This window comes from Haliaeetus leucocephalus, unplaced genomic scaffold (assembly GCF_000737465.1).
Source record: "Haliaeetus leucocephalus isolate CR32 unplaced genomic scaffold, Haliaeetus_leucocephalus-4.0 Scaffold0, whole genome shotgun sequence".
Lineage (NCBI taxonomy): Eukaryota > Metazoa > Chordata > Aves > Accipitriformes > Accipitridae > Haliaeetus > Haliaeetus leucocephalus.
This window is the reverse complement of record NW_010972436.1, coordinates 308,110-324,626: the sequence shown is the minus strand read 5'-3', so window position 1 is coordinate 324,626 and position 16,517 is coordinate 308,110. Positions and strand designations below refer to the sequence as shown.

General features: G+C 51.5%; 2 protein-coding genes across 2 annotated transcripts in view; one reads left to right on the top strand and one right to left on the bottom strand.

Annotated features, from left to right (window-relative positions):
- Window positions 1-10,933, top strand: part of WBP2NL (WBP2 N-terminal like) — an 11,517-nt gene extending 584 nt beyond the window's left edge. Inside the window, exons 2-9 of the mRNA XM_010562285.1 lie at window positions 96-187; window positions 3,498-3,606; window positions 4,072-4,207; window positions 5,714-5,806; window positions 6,623-6,841; window positions 7,258-7,377; window positions 7,755-7,831; window positions 8,738-10,933. Of these exons, the coding sequence (XP_010560587.1) occupies window positions 96-187; window positions 3,498-3,606; window positions 4,072-4,207; window positions 5,714-5,806; window positions 6,623-6,841; window positions 7,258-7,377; window positions 7,755-7,831; window positions 8,738-8,785 (894 nt within the window). The 3' untranslated portion in view covers window positions 8,786-10,933. The remainder of the gene's footprint in view (window positions 1-95; window positions 188-3,497; window positions 3,607-4,071; window positions 4,208-5,713; window positions 5,807-6,622; window positions 6,842-7,257; window positions 7,378-7,754; window positions 7,832-8,737) is intronic.
- Window positions 10,934-11,685: 752 nt separating this feature from the next.
- NAGA (N-acetylgalactosaminidase, alpha-) lies at window positions 11,686-16,410 on the bottom strand. Its single transcript, XM_010572444.1, has 8 exons — window positions 16,280-16,410; window positions 15,502-15,676; window positions 15,180-15,357; window positions 14,824-14,918; window positions 14,015-14,176; window positions 13,337-13,534; window positions 12,978-13,121; window positions 11,686-12,702 (listed from the first exon to the last, which is right to left on the bottom strand). The coding sequence occupies exons 1-8, from the start codon at window positions 16,348-16,350 to the stop codon at window positions 12,520-12,522; spliced, it is 1,206 nt and encodes a 401-aa protein (XP_010570746.1). The 5' UTR covers window positions 16,351-16,410; the 3' UTR covers window positions 11,686-12,519.
- Between the last annotated feature and the right edge of the window lie 107 nt (window positions 16,411-16,517).

Sequence of the window (16,517 nt, the reverse complement as noted above, 5' to 3'; positions counted from 1 at the left end):
TGGCGGTGGGAGGTGGGGGCGGCCCGGCCCGGCCCGGCCCGGCCCGGCCCGGCCCGGGGGCTGCGCTATTAACGGCCTCCCTGGCTGTGGGTGAGTGGGCCTCGCTGGAGCCGACGGAGCCGCCCCGTCTTCCCTGCTGCAGCTCGGTGGTCCTTCGTGCCGCTCCGGCCGGCGCCCCGCGTGAAGGGTGAGCTGGCAGCGCCTGTAAAAGACAAGGAATTGGGGTTTTTTAATGTGCCGCTGGTTAGTGATGTCAGAGAGGGAGAGACCACTTACGGTAGGGGTCTTAACCGCCCGAATTCAAAGCAAGGAAAACTTGTCGTCAGCGGCGAGGCCCGAGGGGAGCCGGTCCCCTCCTCGACGCCGGAGGATCACACACCTTTTTGGAAGGCGCAGCCAGCTGCTTGACGCCCGCCCTCGCCCCGAGTGGGGATCAACAGACCATCTGGACAGGCTTGGGCTTTGCTTTGCTGTGGTTCGGGTGCTGCCGGCACCCTGGCCTTGGCTGGAGAAATCCTAGAAACCAGAGCTCCAGAAAGGATCACTGAGCTGGTTTGGGGCTGGTAAACAATAGGAAAAATACGCTCCAAAAATATGCTACAAATAATGTTGAGTTTGTAACTGCCTGCTGATACTTCGGTCAGGGAAGTCCTTTGACGTGCAGAGCTTTTGCTGCTTTAAAGGAGATCTCTCTATCCTTGATCTCAGGCCTTTCTTTGAGGTGCTGCTTAGTCACAGGTGGGTGCAGCGCAGCTCCAGGGGGTGCACAGTTCTCCCATGACAGCCCTGGATTGGGCATGTGGGTGTAAACCAGTTCAGCAGCTTCATGACGCCCAGTGGTGGTGGCTGTGTGTTATTTGCTTGTGTGAGTAGCAGGGAAGGAGTAAGCATTACAGTGACTACGTAGAAGTTCTTTCCAGTGAGGCAAACTGACGTGAAACGCTGCTACAGGACATGGTTGAGGAAGTATTCTGGTAAGATCCAAACTGTCGAGGACTGTATTGGGTTTGTGTGCCAAGGTTTTGGTAGCAGGGGGTTTAGAGGGGTGGCTTCTCTGAGAAGCTGCTAGAAGCTTCCCCCGTGTCCAACAGAGCCAATGCCAGCCAGCTCCAAGATTGACCCACCGCCAGCCAAGGCCGAGCCCATCAGCGATAGTGGTAGCGCTTCTGGGATAACAGATTTAAGATGGGAAAAAAGTTGTGGCAGGCACAGAAACTGCAGCTGGAGAGAGGAGTGAGAACATGTAAGAGAAACAACCCTGCAGACCCCAAAGTTAGTGAAGAAGGAGGGGGAGGAGGTGCTCCAGGCACTGGAGCAGAGATTCCCCTGCAGCCCGTGGGAAAGACCATGGTGAAAGCAGGCTATCCCCCTGCAGCCCATGGAGGTCCACGGTGGAGCAGATATCCACCTGCAGCCCGGGGAGGACCCCACACCGGACCAGGTGGATGCCTGAAGGAGGCTGTGACCCCGTGGGAAGCCCACGCTGGAGCAGCCTCCTGGCAGGACCTGCGGACCCATGGAGAGGGGAGCCCATGCTGGAGCAGGTTTGCTGGCAGGATTTGTGGCCCCGCGGGGGATCCATGCTGGAGTAGTCTGTGCCTGAAGGACTGCAGCCTGTGGAAGGGACCCACGCTGGGGCACTTAATGAAGAACTGCAGCCTGTTGGAAGGACTCATGCTGGAGAAGTTCGTGGAGGATTGTCTTCTGTGGGAGGGACCCCACGCTGGAGCAGGGGAAGAGTGAGGAGTCCTTGCCCTGAGGAGGATGAAGTGGCAGGGACAACGTGTGATGAACTGACCCCAACCCCCATTCCCTGTCCCCCTGCGCTGCTGGGGAGGAAGAGGTGGAGAAAATTGGGAGTGAAGCTGTGCCCAGGAAGGAGGGAGCGGTGGGGAGAAGATGTTTTAAGATTGGGTTTTATTACTCTTTACCCCACTCTGACTGGATTGGTAATAAATTAAGTTAATTTTCCACAAGTCGAGTCTGTTTTGCCCGTGATGGTAATTGGTTGAGTGGTCTCTCCCTGTCCTGATCTTGACCCATGAGCCTTTTGTTATATTTTCTCTCCCCTGTCCAGCTGAGGGGGGGAGTGATAGAGCGGCTTTGGTGGGCACCTGGCATCCAGCCAGGGTCTTCCCACCACAAGGACTTGGTTTTATTTATCTTAGAAGAAGTGTTTCCTCTTTGCATCTTGGAAATGGAAAGAGCTCTGCTGCCTTGTCAGTCTGTTGCTCCCAGCCAGTCTGAGAATTTGCATCTAGCTCAGCTATGAAGTAATGTCCCAGTAGAATTTCTTGGTCAGGTTGTTTTTTTCTCATTAAAGCTAGACTTTTTAATGTCTTCCTCCTTGGATAGCAGCAGTTTTCAACTACATCTATACTGTTACGTTTTTCTCTTCCCTAAAGAGCACATGACCTGAAACTACAGGGCTTTTGGTTGTTTTCTGATATGGTAGCCCTGCCAATTCCTCCCTTACCCCAATAATTTTGCAATTTCCTGACTTGATCTGATTTCTACAATATGCTGATCAGAATACATAAGGATTACTTTAGATCTGGGCTCTTCAGGCTTGTGTTGGGTTAGGGGTTTGTGTTTTCTTTCTCCATGTTCCTGAACCATAAAACGCCTCAGATTCTTCTGCCACTGTAACACTCCACAAGCTTGTCACCGCCAAGGCTTTTTTGTTTATTCTGCAAATTTTCTTACCAGGTGGTATGTTTAGGATCTGCCCTGTAGATTCAGTGACATGCTTGCCCAAGTTGACTCTCATTTTTCCTGAAATTATATGTAATTTTTCAGGCACCTCCATACCACTGACCCTGCAGTGTTTGCAGTTCTCATCTGGCTTTGTGTCATTAGCAAACTTTGCTAATGTTCCCATAGATATCCAACAATAATAACCTTATTGCTGACATTACTGGCTCCTCGTTTTGTGCCTTAGCATGATGCTGTTTATAACAAACACTTAAATCACGTGAAGCAGGGTCAGCAGTGAGGGTATTAGTGAACCAACTTCCTCAGTTTGCACAGTGGGTGTGGTGTTAGAGCAGTGCTGTATTCTTGTGTGGTGGCCAGTCCTGGATTTGAGCATGGGCGCAGAGAGAGAGGCTTGCTCTGAGATGATGCCTTGGCTTCCAGGGGGTGGTTTCAGACACCTCAACCCTTTCTGTGCCCTGACCTTTGGGCTGAGGCTTTTCTCAAGCAGAGAGAGGAATTCCCAGTCTGGTGGTTTTGGAGGCAGAAAGAGAAGCTGATTTAAAGCTTCCCTTTGTGGAGGAGGAGCAGGGATTTTCACAGGTAAGAGGATGAAGTCTTCCACTCTGCATAAATCATCCCTCTCTGTTCAAAGGAAAAATGGCAGGGCCCACATCAGAACTGACTCTTTTGGGATAATATTTAGAGTTTCTGGTGTGCTATTCCACTCCCTGTGTGATCAGGGTGTGTGTCGGAGCCATTGCTGACTTTGTCTCTCCAATTTGTCTGATCTCCTCCTGTAGTGTTCTCAAACAGTGTAAAGATGTGGAGCTCTCCTTCAGTGACGTGACGGGCAAGCCTGAAGCCTTCAAAGGCACCAAGAAAGGGATGCTGTATCTCACTCCTTACAGGGTAAGTCTGATGCCAGCAGGGCTTCGTCTTTCTCAAAGGATATTGTAGACTTTAGATCAGAAACCTAGTAGGTGCCTGTGTCACAATCCCAGTTCCCTACAAAGGCACGTGCAGTCCTGGAAATCACTGTCTAGAGAATATTTTTCATATAATGTGTCAGTCAATATTACTTTCTTTGAAAGCTGTCATAGCTTATCCTTAAAAAGCAGAACAATAAAACTCTATAAATGCATATGTGTGTTTTAAGTGGTATATTATTTTGCAACATACATGCTTCAGGCAAGTGAGCAATGTGCCATCAAATCTGTTTGGCATCCCGCAGCATTAAAGCTGTGAAATAACACAATGCATACCGATACTAGGAGTTAAGTTACCCTTTTTTTGAATGCTACTACACCTGAAACTCCATGACCATCCTTTATATCTAATTCAAGTAATTCAGAGGCATTCCCTCCTGTCTTGCAGATGATCTTTGTGTCAAAGGGCAAGGATCCTATGCTGTCTTTCATGATGCCGTTTTATTTGGTGAAAGGATGCTCAATCGAGCAGCCTGTTTTCTCTGCCAATTACATCAAAGGACAGATTCAGGCGGAGGCAGGAGGTATGTGCCTGTGCTTTGTAGACTGAACTCTTCCCTAGTGTCACAAGTCCTTTTCTGCTGAACATCAGATAGATGGCTTATGTGCACAGGAAGGACGGATAGCGTAGCTGTGCCAGTATAGCTAGCATGTCCACGCTGAGGCAACTTGTGTCTTCTGAACTTTAAGGCGCTGCTTCTGTGTTACTTTCTGCCCCCAAAGCTAGTAACTGATTTCCACAGGATGACTTTTGTTTAATGCTGTAACTTCTGTCTTGCTGTGTATGTCGTGTGTACTCGGGTTTCTGCCTGTGCTTGTGTTCTCCTGTCTTTGACCTGGAAGGGTGGGTAAGTGACCAAGTCAGCAGTCATTGGTATTGATAGACAGAATGAACAACCACTTCTGTTTTCTGGAGGTCAGTAGCCACTTACCAACTTGGGTGCCTTTGAGTGCATCTAGGATGCTGCTGTGTATCCTTGATTCAGCTTTGTTCCCAATTTGATGATGAAACTGTGATAAGACTTACAGTCACGGTCATGACCAAGCATGGGGAATTGCAGGGATTAAGTACAAGGCTTCTGGTTCAGATTTCTTCCCTCTTCAGCCCTGGAATTAGTTTATGTGCATTTTGATGGCATCTGGAGAACTTAGGCTTTTGCTTTCTGCTCGTAACAATGTTTTAAAGTGACTGGGTCCTCTGGGCATTGTGGATCAGCCCATGTTCTTGGGCTGAAATCATACTAAGAGAGGGGTTTTAAAGAGGTGAATCTCCAAGGGGGTGACTTTATCCATGGTGGATTGTTTTATTTTTTTTCTGTACTTTATTTCTACTTTGTCCCCAAGAGACTATCTCTACTTTTACTAACTTCATTGTGAGACAAGGAAGATAAACCTTATTTTATGAAATCTTTTATTTGAATGACATCTTTTGTCTAAAAACACCACAAAATCAATGTGCCCCCCCCAAAAAAAACCACCAAAAAAAGCCCTTACAAAACAAAGCACTCTTACTTATCTTGCAATATCATTGCCTACTTAAATTATTTCTGAAAAATTGCATTTATAATCTGTCTGAACTTCCGTGGGTCAAAGAGATTAAAAATGTTGCATTTCATTTAAATCCTAGCTTGAGTTGCAGATCCTGATCTGTAGTCCACTGAGGTCAGCAAAAAAACTTCATTTGAGGGCTTTCAGTTAAAATCCTCAGTGAATTAAGTGTTCTTTCTTTACACTGTGTTCATTATTAGGTTCCACTAAACCTTTCAGGAAAGAACAAAACAATCTAGTTATCTAGAGTAGGCTGCTTCTACATAACTATAGTGGGGATCATCCTTTAAAGGGTAAATAAATAAATTCCTCATCCTCTTGAGATACTATTTTGGGGGACATCTGATAGCACCCTAGCAATGGGACTCAAAACAGTTTTGAAATAAAGAATCAAAAAATAATTGGAGTATTAACTGTTTTGTGTCTTGACTGCTACTGAGGAGGTTAATAGTCTGTTTCAGTTCTAATTCTTTCTCTCCTAGGTGGCTGGGAAGGGCAGGGGACATTTAAACTGACTTTCAACAGTGGAGGAGCTATTGAGTTTGGACAGCTGATGTTCAAAGCTGCCTCTAATGGTAAGGGATTTTCAGAGACTGCAGTTCCCCCATGGCTGGCTGAGCTAGTTAGAGAATAGTGCTCTTGAACTTGATTGGAAGAAGGGTACCCTATGCACTGTTCCACAGCAATGTATTTTTTCCTCTTTCCAGGGGAACTCTTGTTTTCCCTTCCAGTCCTTTTTCTTTGTTTCGTCTTAGTGCTTTGTGCAATCAGAATATTCTGGAGTTTGTGCTTCTGAGGTGCACCACCTTTTTCTATAGAACCTTATTCCTCCTGGAATAAAACCGAAATACGCGATGGTGAAAAATTGCTTCACTTGCCTACCCTCAGCTCAGTTCTATAATAGCAAAGTGAGATGGGGGAAGTTAACGTGCACGTTTGGAGAAGGGGAAGAAGAAATCTTAAAAAATGACTTCTATTTAAAACTTTCAAATGGGAGGAAAATGTACATGTTTTTTTCTGACAAGAAAGTTTTCTTTTTAAAGAAATGTGCATTTAGAAATGTACACTTCTTTTTTCTGACAAGAAAGTTTAAAAAGAAGGAAGAACCTCCCTGCTGATACTTGCTTTAGAATGGTCTTTTCTTGCAGCAGTGGGAGCTCTGTGATGGGAGTGGTACCTGATAGCTAGTGTTTTTGCAGCTGGTTTCCTTCAGCACCCTGTGAACTTGCAGTGAGGATGCTAGTGCTCTTCAAGCACAGTACTGTGCCAGGACTGTATAGTGAATTTAGATTAAGGGAGATGGTGCTGCATGAACAGGACTATTTTGCTTTTATTCTGTATGTTTAGTTGTAACAAAAGGATGTCTGGCTTACTAAACATGTGCTCCTTAGCTTCCAGTGGCGTTCCTCTCCAGAACCCTGGCTATGGCTATACACCTGTGCCTGGAGGGTATGCACCTGCCCCACCTGCTCCTGGGGGTTATTCACCTGCACCGGGGGGCTATGCTGCTCCTCCACCACCAAACGGACTGTATCCTTATGCACCACCTCCGATGAATGCCTACGGACCTGCTCCACAGCCCATGGGATATCCATATGCCCAGACTCCAGGTTTGGAAGTTGTGTAATGATGACTGGCAGGGTGTGTTTGTTGTTAGTTGTAAAGAAATCACAATGGTACGGTGAGGGTTACTGTAGTTTTGTCTCCATCAAGAATCCTTGTCCTTGCAAAAATCTGTTGTGTGCTGTTGATCACACCCATGTGTCTCTATAGTTGCAGCTGGATGGGAGGAGGAGATGTGGTTTCTAAACTGTGCTGCTGCTACTTGGCAGGGAATTGTTGCCTGCTGGCATGATGGGCATTAGCAAAATGTCAAATCCCTGCTGTCTGCATCCCTGCCAAGCCTGCAGAGCTTCCCTCACTGCTGCTCTTGTCCAGGGCTAATGTGCTGCTGGGCCTGTGAGCTCTCTTCCCCTGTGTCCCATTGCCACGGTCCAAAGCATCAATCTGGCGTCATCTTTTTCAGGTATTTACCCACCACTTCCAAACACGAACCCCATGTATGTGCCACCCCCTCCCCCCTACTCCGGGCCGTCTCCTGCAGGACCCTCAGCTCCCCCAGCCTGGATGGGCCCAGGGATGCCAGGTAAGTGGGACTGGGGGGCTGCCAGGGTCCAGCTGCAAAAGGGTGCTTGGGGATTTGGGCTGTGGGTGGTGGTGTGGGCGTAGCATGGGGTGGGGGAAGCTGCTGTTGTTGCAGGAGCTCAAAGTCATCTTGATCTATTATTTGAGGTAACAAAGCATGGGGGAAGCTGCTTGGCTCTGTGCTGCACAGCTTGTGGTCAGCTCTAGCCAGCTTGCAGCTTTCCTGAACTGCTCTGAATTCAAACCCAGCTTGCTGCAGTTGCTGTTGGCTCTTTGGACATTTGTTTCCTCCTCAAAAGAGCTATGGCTGGGAGAAGGCTCTGGGGCTTGGGCCACTGCCTAAGACATGTAATATGGCTTCTTTCCTTTCCTTTGTAGGGGGCAATAAGGCCATGGAAGCTGCATCCAGTGCATATTACAACCCTGCCAACCCACACAATGTGTACATGCCCATGGTGAGTGCTGTGCCTGTGGTCTGCGTGTACCTGCTCCCTCTTCTGTCACTAGTAGAGGCAGTGGTTTGCTTTCCTGGCAAAGTCTAGCATGCCTTCATATTGAACATGTACAGAAAGTACGCATTTTCCTGGGAGGGAGGTGTGGATGTTGGTCCCATGAAGAAGGGTTGTTAAATCCTCAATCAGGAAAGGAGGAGGGCCTTAAGATTCATCCATTAACAGCCATTTGGTACTTGTCTTACTCTTAAAGGCGTGACAAATTTGCATGGGCACAGAGAACACACAGAGCTCTCTGCTTCTGTTGGGCCTGGAAGTGGGGAGAGTTAAAGAAGAGCAGGTCACTTAAGGATGAGAGCATGTGGGTTTCTCTTTCATTTTTTTCTGGGCTGCATGGAGATGGGGAGGTCTTTTACTGTTCAGTCAGTGGCAGGTGGTAGGTAGGCTGGAGCCTACATCTGGTACATGACAGCCAGTCCGCCTGTGCCCTTCACTGCCTCGCGTGGCTTTGTGGTGGGCTGGAGACCAATGGAGCAGCAAAGCCAGCCCTCAGCCCAGGGGCTTGCTGTCTGCTGGGTCAGAGCTATGGACATCAACGGAGACAAAGCCCTGGAAGTGAAGGGAGGATGGCAATTAAAACAGATTAAATGGTCTATTTGCAGTAGACCATTTGTTACCTGGTTTTGAGGGGACCTTCCCTAGAAAATTGTGGGAGGCAGCATGTATCCTGGAGCATAACTGGTGCTAGAGAGGAATGTTGTGATGAAAGGACAGCTTAAAACACAGCACCTGGCTCTGTCTGTAGCTCACTGAAGAGCAGTCATTTCTTGTAAGCCAAGCCTGGGAACGCCTGGGAAGAATTCATCATAAAATGAGTGGGGTTGTTGACTCTACTGTATCTCCTTCCAGGATCAGCCACCTCCTTATGCACCTCCTGAGGATAAGAAGAACAACTAACAGAAGGAAATTGCAACCAGCCTCCCACACTCTCTCTCCCTGAAGACAACTTGGCTGTTACTGCCCCTCGGGTTAGCATATCTCTAGGTCTCTTTGTATATATACAATATATGTAGTGCTGGGCAGCTGAGCACCTGCCCTCCTTAAACATTAAGTCAGTAGCAATACAAGGCGTAACAACAGCACTTTCCTGCTTATTTGCTTTATATCATGGGGGCAAAGCACTAACCTTTTGCTCTGCCATGGGCTTGAGGAGAGAGATGGACTTCTTAAACCACCAGTAGACCACATCACTAATCTAGGACTAAAATACAAAGGCTCTGGGATCTTGGAGTAGAACTCCTTGGAATGCCAAACTTTTGACTTCTTCCGAGGCACCATCTGAGGGGGAAGGTATAGAGAGCCATGAGGTTCCTTGCATAGACCCTTGGGTGCCCCAGAAAGGTGTTAAATATCTTTAAATTCTGGCACAGCTCAGCGTGAGACGGGACTCTGGAAATCCTGTATTGTGCTGGAAGTGTGTTTCATGTCCTGGACTAACAGTCATGGTGTGACAAACTTGGGAAGTGCACCCTAAGAGACATGGAAGCGTTTGGCTGTGCAAGAGGGAAGGGGATGGGCCGCAGTCAGCCTGCCTTTGTAGACATTGAATAGAGAAGCAAACAAAGGTGTGCTGCAGGGCAGTGAGCTGATACTGGCAGGCATGTGAATTAGTCTTCCTTTCCCTCTCCCAGAAGCAGGTCCCATATCTGTGCAATGATCCTGTGTCAAGCAGCTGTTCTTCAAGCGTAATGGAGTCAAGTGCTGCACAGGAGGCTGCTTGCCTTGGAGCAAAATACGTTATGTTAGGAAGATGACCTGGCATTAGCCTTGTCAGGAGGCAGGTCCTGCAGCCCTGGCTCCCTCTGCTGAGCAAGCTTGTGCTGTGTGCTAGCTCCGCAGGGGACGACTGGCCTTCATCTTCTTCCTTGGGCTGCTACAGCCAGTGCGTGTATGCCCACACCTGAGCAGCGTGGGAGGGTCGGTGCTGTAATACCGGGGCTGGGTTGCTTAGGGGTGCAGTGCCCTCTCTCAGCTGGGAACCACTGTCTGGTGTGGATGTTACTAATGCTCGGCTCTCTTGCAGAGACCGACTGCTCAGCCTCAGCCTTTCCTTCTTCCTTAGGACATAGTGCCATTAAACCTGCCCTGAAGAGAGGGTCTCTAGTCTGGTGGAGACCCTTGTGATCCTTTACATATGGGGTGATTGTACTTCTTCCTACAGCCTTCCTACCTTCACAGTGAAGGGGAAGGGGTGTTTTCCCTCTTACTTCCCTGTGTGCCAGGGCTCTCCTGTAAGTCAGGCTTGCATGATGTGCAAGTATGAATTTCTGAAGCAGCCCTGCATGGGGGGGAAGTAAATTTCCTTATGTATAAACAGCTTTTAAGTCTGAGTTAGATATATTCTAATAACTCTGTATTTTAAAAAAAAAAATCAACCAGGAATGTTTGTAACTTTTTGAACTGCACTTTAATACAGGAGTGTTGATACCTTTAGCTGCCTGTTCACTGTTGCGTGTGTGTTGTGCTGACCTTTGTTCTTGCCTAGTGCACAGCAGGCTGGAACAAATGACAGCCGCTGGTGGTGTTCTCTTGGGTTGGCTGTGGGCCAGTCCTCTCTCCCTGGTGCATGGCTAAGCTGGATCTGGAATCACGTAACTGGGGGCAGAGAAGAAGGTGGGGCTCGTCCTCTTGCTGCCTGGGGACAATGGAAGGCTGGTTTGTGCCTTTGCTTTTGCCCAGATACCCCGAACTGGCACATGTTCATGACTCGGAGCAGACACAACACTACATTTAGCAGAGGCCGTGTCACCACCCTACTGCTCACTATGGCTATATTCGTAGCACCTCTCCCGTGTACATTTACTGCCAGAGGGAAGGCCTGTCTTTTAAGATGAACTCCTTGCTAGCCAATTTTTTTTCCACTGGGGGAAAAATAAATATATGTTAAACGAAAATGGCACTTAACTGTGGACTGTAAAATCTGTTTCCCCTTGTGCCAAGGAACGCTGTCGCCCTCCTGAACATGATGTAACTACTGGAGAGCCGTTTCCTACTCTGCATCAGTCTCTGACAGGAAACCAGTTCTATTTCTTAGCGTAGTTGTTCCTGTTTTGAGGTAATGAGCCTGTAGTCCTACATGAACCAAGTGGCTATGGCTAGCAACACTGAATAAACATGAAACAGAGAGCCTGTGACCTGCTTCCCCTTTATTTCAATTAATTTGGCTCAATCACTCCCCAAGAACAAAGCCAAGTCCTGTATACAGACATGAGGTGCACTCATCCTTTCTTGTTAGCACTGCAAGTATCATGTTTGAGTATCTTGCTGCTGCACTCAGAGAAAGTTTCTGGAAGTGGCCAGAATCAGCCATTTGGTCCTGCAGGAACCAGAGTGGGCAGATGACCAGGAACCCTCCAGCATCTGCATAGGATTTTTTTTTTTTTTTTTTTTGCCTAATCTAAAACGTGGTATTTCCCCAGTCAGAGGCTTAATCTTGTGTCGGTCTGCCTGGGCTGCAATCTTAACAGGCAGTCTTCACAAATGCTGCAGCCCTGTCTGGGCAGTTGGGGTAGGCCATGTCTTGCCTAAAACTCCTCCATAGGATGTGCACTGTACGAAGATGAAGCAGTTGAGGGTTTTAGAGTCTGTCTGGCCATTCACTTCCAGTTTATTAGTGCAGGCTCCTCCTCAGGATGGAGCTGTGGATGGAGCTGCCCTTGGGAGAAGGAGAAACATTTCCCTGGGAAACCCTGAGACTTCAGCCTGCTGGAGGAGGGCCTGAGCCCCCTTTCAGCAGGAATTTCCTGCTAGAGCAAGAACAGGATGCAGCTTGCAGCTCGGAGGCACCTGCGACCATCTCCCAACTCAAAAAATGACCTCAACTGAGCATCAGCATCTTCCCAACACCACTCGTGTACAACACACCGGCTCTGCAGTTTTTGGTGCTGTACCACAGCAAGGTTGCTGGGGTTGTGCACGGCCAATGGAGGTTTTTGCTCTGCTCTGTAAACTGATACCAGAGGGGTTTTAACACAATGCTAGCATGCAGGCTGTAGTAGTGCTGGCCTCCAGGATCCTGGCAGCAGGATCAGGCCTGCAAGCAAAGCCTCTCTGCACTGGACCATCATGTCTCCAGGAGCTCTTGGTCCTGGGGAGATTACATGGTAAGGGTGCAGCCCTATTGACATTCCCCTTATTCTAAGCCAAGCTGATTATAGCAAAGGAAAGAAGGTGACCAGGTCTGACCCTTGAGCCTAACACCATCATGCATGGGGGGAATCACTACCCTAAGAAGACACTAAAGCATTCGAAGCCCTTCTACAGGTATAATTCAAACATCCCCTGCAGTGGTCAGTGGTACCCAGCTCAAAGCAGCGAAGTGCTCAGGTGTCAGAGCTGACAAAAACTCCCAACAGTGGCTGGACTCTGCTTGTATGGCATCTTCTACAGGAGGATCTCAAAGGGTTTTGCAGTCACCGAGGAATTATGCTCTGTGCACCCTTAGGAGGTGGGTAACAACAATTTCTGCTTTATGCAGACTGAGTAAACATCAAGCTGGCACCCGAGGAATGGTCACTCCCCAGCACTGCTGGGCACGTCAGCAAAAGGCACTTGTGCAGTGAAGAGCCACGTGTCCCAGGGTCTCGCAGCTCACCCCGGCACTGACCCACACTCCCATGTGCTGAGCCTCATCACAGGAGGACTGGGCGGAAATCCTCGCTGGGGGCTTGCTGTCTGACAAGGTGCCAGGGCTGTGCCGGGAGCACCGTGGGATAGAGATACCACATCACCACCCCTGAGGGGTTAATAACGACCGAGAAGCTGTCTCCCGTCTTTAAGCCGCTGATGATCTTCCCGCTGTACACATCTTGTACCTGCAAGAGAGAGATGGTGGCTACCAGGATTTCCACAGACCTTTCATCTTGAGGTTGAGCCATGGTCACTGACATGGCATGGCAGGACAGGACAGGGCACAGCAGCAGGCAACAGGAGGGCAGCCTAATGGGTGGCTGCCCCTTCGTCCTGGAGGCAGGGAGTGGGAGTCCTTGCCCCCCCCAAAATGCACAGGGTGTCAACAGGGGAAGCTGGAAAGAGGAGGATCCAGGTGCCATGGGGCTGCCCCGCCATGCAGTGTGCCAGTGGGGCTCACCTCATACACTGCATCCTCAGGGAAGTGGAGCTTGGCCAGGCTGGTGGTGTAGCGGAAGGGCATATCTGACCTCCGGCTGAAGAAGACGAGGGCGCTGGCAGCCTGGGACAGCGGGCGCAGGAACACCTCAATGTGGGTTTTCTCCTAGGGGCGGGAATGGGTGGGTGAGGCAGAGCAGCTGGGACCAGCGCTGGCCCATAACTTCTGACCTTGCCCTGCGGGGCTGCTATGCCAGCAGGTCCCCAGCTCCCACAACTGTCCTGCTCATGTTTCCCTGCATCGCCTCCCTCTCCCTCCTTATTGTGACCCCCTGTGCTGCTCCTGTCTGCTCTCCCAAACGCGTCCACCTTCCCCCTAACCTTGACAATCCTGCGCCCCTGGATTCCCAGGGGGTCCTGGTTGATCTGGATCATCAGGCGGTTCTGCAGGATCTCCTTGGCGCTTGGGGAGATGGTGCGGAGATCCGTGGACATGAGGAGTGGAGCTGCCATCACTGTCCACAAGGCCATTTGAGAGCGGGACTGCTCATAGCTAAGGCCAAAGTTTCCAATGATGAGCTGGAGGGGAGAGAGGGAAAAGACAGGAGAGGCAGAAAAGGCTTAGAAAGTGGTCTGCTTGCCACACCTGGTGACACTGCAGCTTGCTGGGGGGAAGCATGCATGGAAAACCTCACACATGATTTGCCTCCCCTCGAGCAGCCTACCACTGCCAGGACATCCCACCCCTGTTAGGTGCTGAGCCATCAGCACACATTCAAACGTACTCACTAACACCCTTCACTTCACCACTTCCCCCCCTCAGGCTGTGCAGGGAAGGACAGGGACACCTGGACAACAGGACAGCCATACTCAAGCGGTGAAGGGTTCGTTGCAACCACAGGCTTTGCCCTCCGCTAAGCTGTGGAAACATGAGTTTTGCCTCTTTGCAGCAAAAGGGCTCCTGCTCCTGGCGCTCTTCCTTTGCCCTGCCCCTAGAAAGGGATCCCCAGAGAATCCCCATCCCCAGCCAGGGTCAGTGCACCCACCACCCAGCCGCACCATGTCTGGGTCATTCCAGTGGCCAGGACCAGCCGCTGGCTGCAGCACATCCTGGTTTGCAGAGAACCAGTCAAGGATGGAAAGCACACTGTCCCAGGAGTCCTGGATGTCATCGTAGTTACGCCACAGGTTGCAGACCTCTGCCAGGATGGTGTAGTTCACCTGGAGAGGAGCAGAGGGTCAGGCAAGAGGGAGAAAGGATGGGGTCTGCAAGCTGGGGAGAAGCGGCAGCCAGAAGATGTTCGGTGTTTGCAAAGCACAGGGATGCATAGAAGGGCAATATCGTGTAATGAAGGAGGACAGAGTCAGGTCCCACTATGACTGGGCATATCCCAGTATGATAGATGTCTGGCAAAACAACCACAGAGGCTAGGGGGAAATATGATCAGCTGCAAGAATGAGGGCAGCTCAGAATTGACTCAGAAGGTGAAAGATGAAACAAATACATGCAATCAATCCTCAAGAAACATTACTAGGAGGAACATCCTATTTCAAGCACTTAAACCAGACAGGACCTGTCTCAGAAGAACAGACTATCAGGATCAACCCCACACCAGCTGAGTGGGGTTGGAGAGGGCCTGCCCCAGGTCCTTCTTCCCTCAAGCTCCCATCACCCAGCCATGCTGGGAACCCCAAGTGTTCCCAGATGCCTGGCAGGGAGGCCACGTCCCCTGCAGGGACCTGCAGCCCCATCCTACCAGGGGTGGAGCAGTAAGTGGGGTGTAGCACCCTGTTCCTGCAGCTCCAACAAGAGTTTCCCGAGGGCACAGGGAACACGGGAAACAGCCACAGGATGGGACAACCCTCACCTTTGGGGGAAGCCCCCCCTGATACGCTGGCCAGCTGCAGGAGTAGACGATGGGACGGCCTGTGGCATTCAAGGCCCTCGCCATTTCTGGGTAGCCTTAGGGAGAGAAGATGACAACTGGTGAAGAGGGCAGCTGGCAGCAGCCTGCGTCCCAGCCCACCCGGCCAGGGGCACCCCAGGCCAGCCTGGCCTCCTGCCTTAGTCCAGCTCTAGGGCACCCCAACTCCCCCCTTGTTGCCCAAGAGCTGCAACAGGAGATGCAAGGGAAGAACCTGCTGGCCAAGCATTTCTGCAGACGGCCAGCTGCCCCAACTGAAGCAGCGAGGGAGAAATGCCAGCCGGCCAGAGAGCCTTTACCCTCCGCCTGCTCCTCTCCTGATGAGTAGCACCCATCCAGCTTCAGCATGTCCACACCCCACTCCGCAAATCTCTGGGCGTCCTGCTTCACATGGTTCAGCGTGGTGCCCGGGTAGCCCCCGCAGGTGAGGGTGCCCAGGTCGCCATAAATGCCCAGCTTCAGGCCTCGGGCATGGACCTGCAAGGAGAGGAGAGCTGCAAGGAGGGGACGAGGGGGGTCTGAGGTGCCTCCCAGGGACCAGACTCCTCCAACCCCTCCCAGCTCTCCCGCCATGGTGGCATGGGTACACAGAGACCCCCGCTGTCCCCAGCAGGCACTCACATAGTCAGCCAGAGCCTTAATCCCACTGGGAAACCTCTCGGGGTCTGGAACCAGCCGTCCCATCGTGTCCCGCTGCTTGGCAGACCAGCAGTCATCAATGTTGATGTACTCATAGCCCAGCTCCCTCCAGCCATCCTCTACCAGGCGGTCTGCCATCTCGAAGAAGAGTGTCTCACTGCACATCAGGGGGACAGGGACATGGCAGGCTGAGACCCTGCGACCTCCGTGCCCCACCAGCTGAGGTAGCCAAGGGGACTTCAGGGCTAACTGGGGGCTCTGGAGGGTCGGTCACCGCAGGGCTGGCCTGTGCCATACGGGGGGGTCTCCAGGGCTCCCGTTTAAACCCCATCTGTGTCCCATTCATTGATCTCACCCAGGGGAAGCATTTCCCTGACACCCCACAAATCCCAGCCACATCCTTCAGCACCAGGGGCTCTCTGGCCCCAGCACCTGAGCCCCCCGCCTCCCACGGACTGTGCTCCCCGGGGTCCCGCTGCCACAGGGCTCGCCCCAGGGATACGGACGGTGCCAGAGCCGTCCCGGGCCTGACGTCCGACCCGACCATCCACCCTCTCCTGCCCCGGCATCACCCCCTCTGCCCACCCGGGGCAGACCCCGGACCCCAGCCTGGCGTTTCCCAGCAGGTTCCCTCGGGCTGGGGAACACACAGGACAAGCCCTCCTCGCAGGGAGGGGGGGGCAGACGCCGCGCCGAGCCCCTCCTTGGCAGGGACCCCCCCGGGGGTGGGGGGTCCCCTCCCGCTCCCCGCCCCGCTGACCTGATGCAGTTGCGGGGGTCCGCCCGGCAGTCCACGTTGCAGCGGAACCTCTCCCAAGCCAGCCAGCCCATGGGGGGGGTGAGCGCCAGCCCGTTCTCCAGGGCCGCGGAGGGCAGAGCCAGGGCCAGGGCTAGGCCCAGCCCCCTCAGCGCCGCCGTCCCCATCGCTGCCGCCGAGGCACCGAGCGCCTCCCGTCTGCCCCCGCCCGGCCCGGCCCGGCCCGGCCCCGCTCACTCGG

Bases quoted from the DNA above. Each gene is read 5' to 3' on its own strand.
- NAGA (XM_010572444.1), bottom strand. From the start codon at position 16,350: ATGGGCTGGCTGGCTTGGGAGAGGTTCCGCTGCAACGTGGACTGCCGG. The intron at 14,919-15,179 runs GTAAAGGCTCTC...TCTCTCCCTAAG, and splicing joins AGGAGAGGAGCAGGCGGAGG to GCTACCCAGAAATGGCGAGG. The intron at 12,703-12,977 runs GTGAGCCCCACT...TCTCTCTTGCAG, and splicing joins CTGAGGATGCAGTGTATGAG to GTACAAGATGTGTACAGCGG.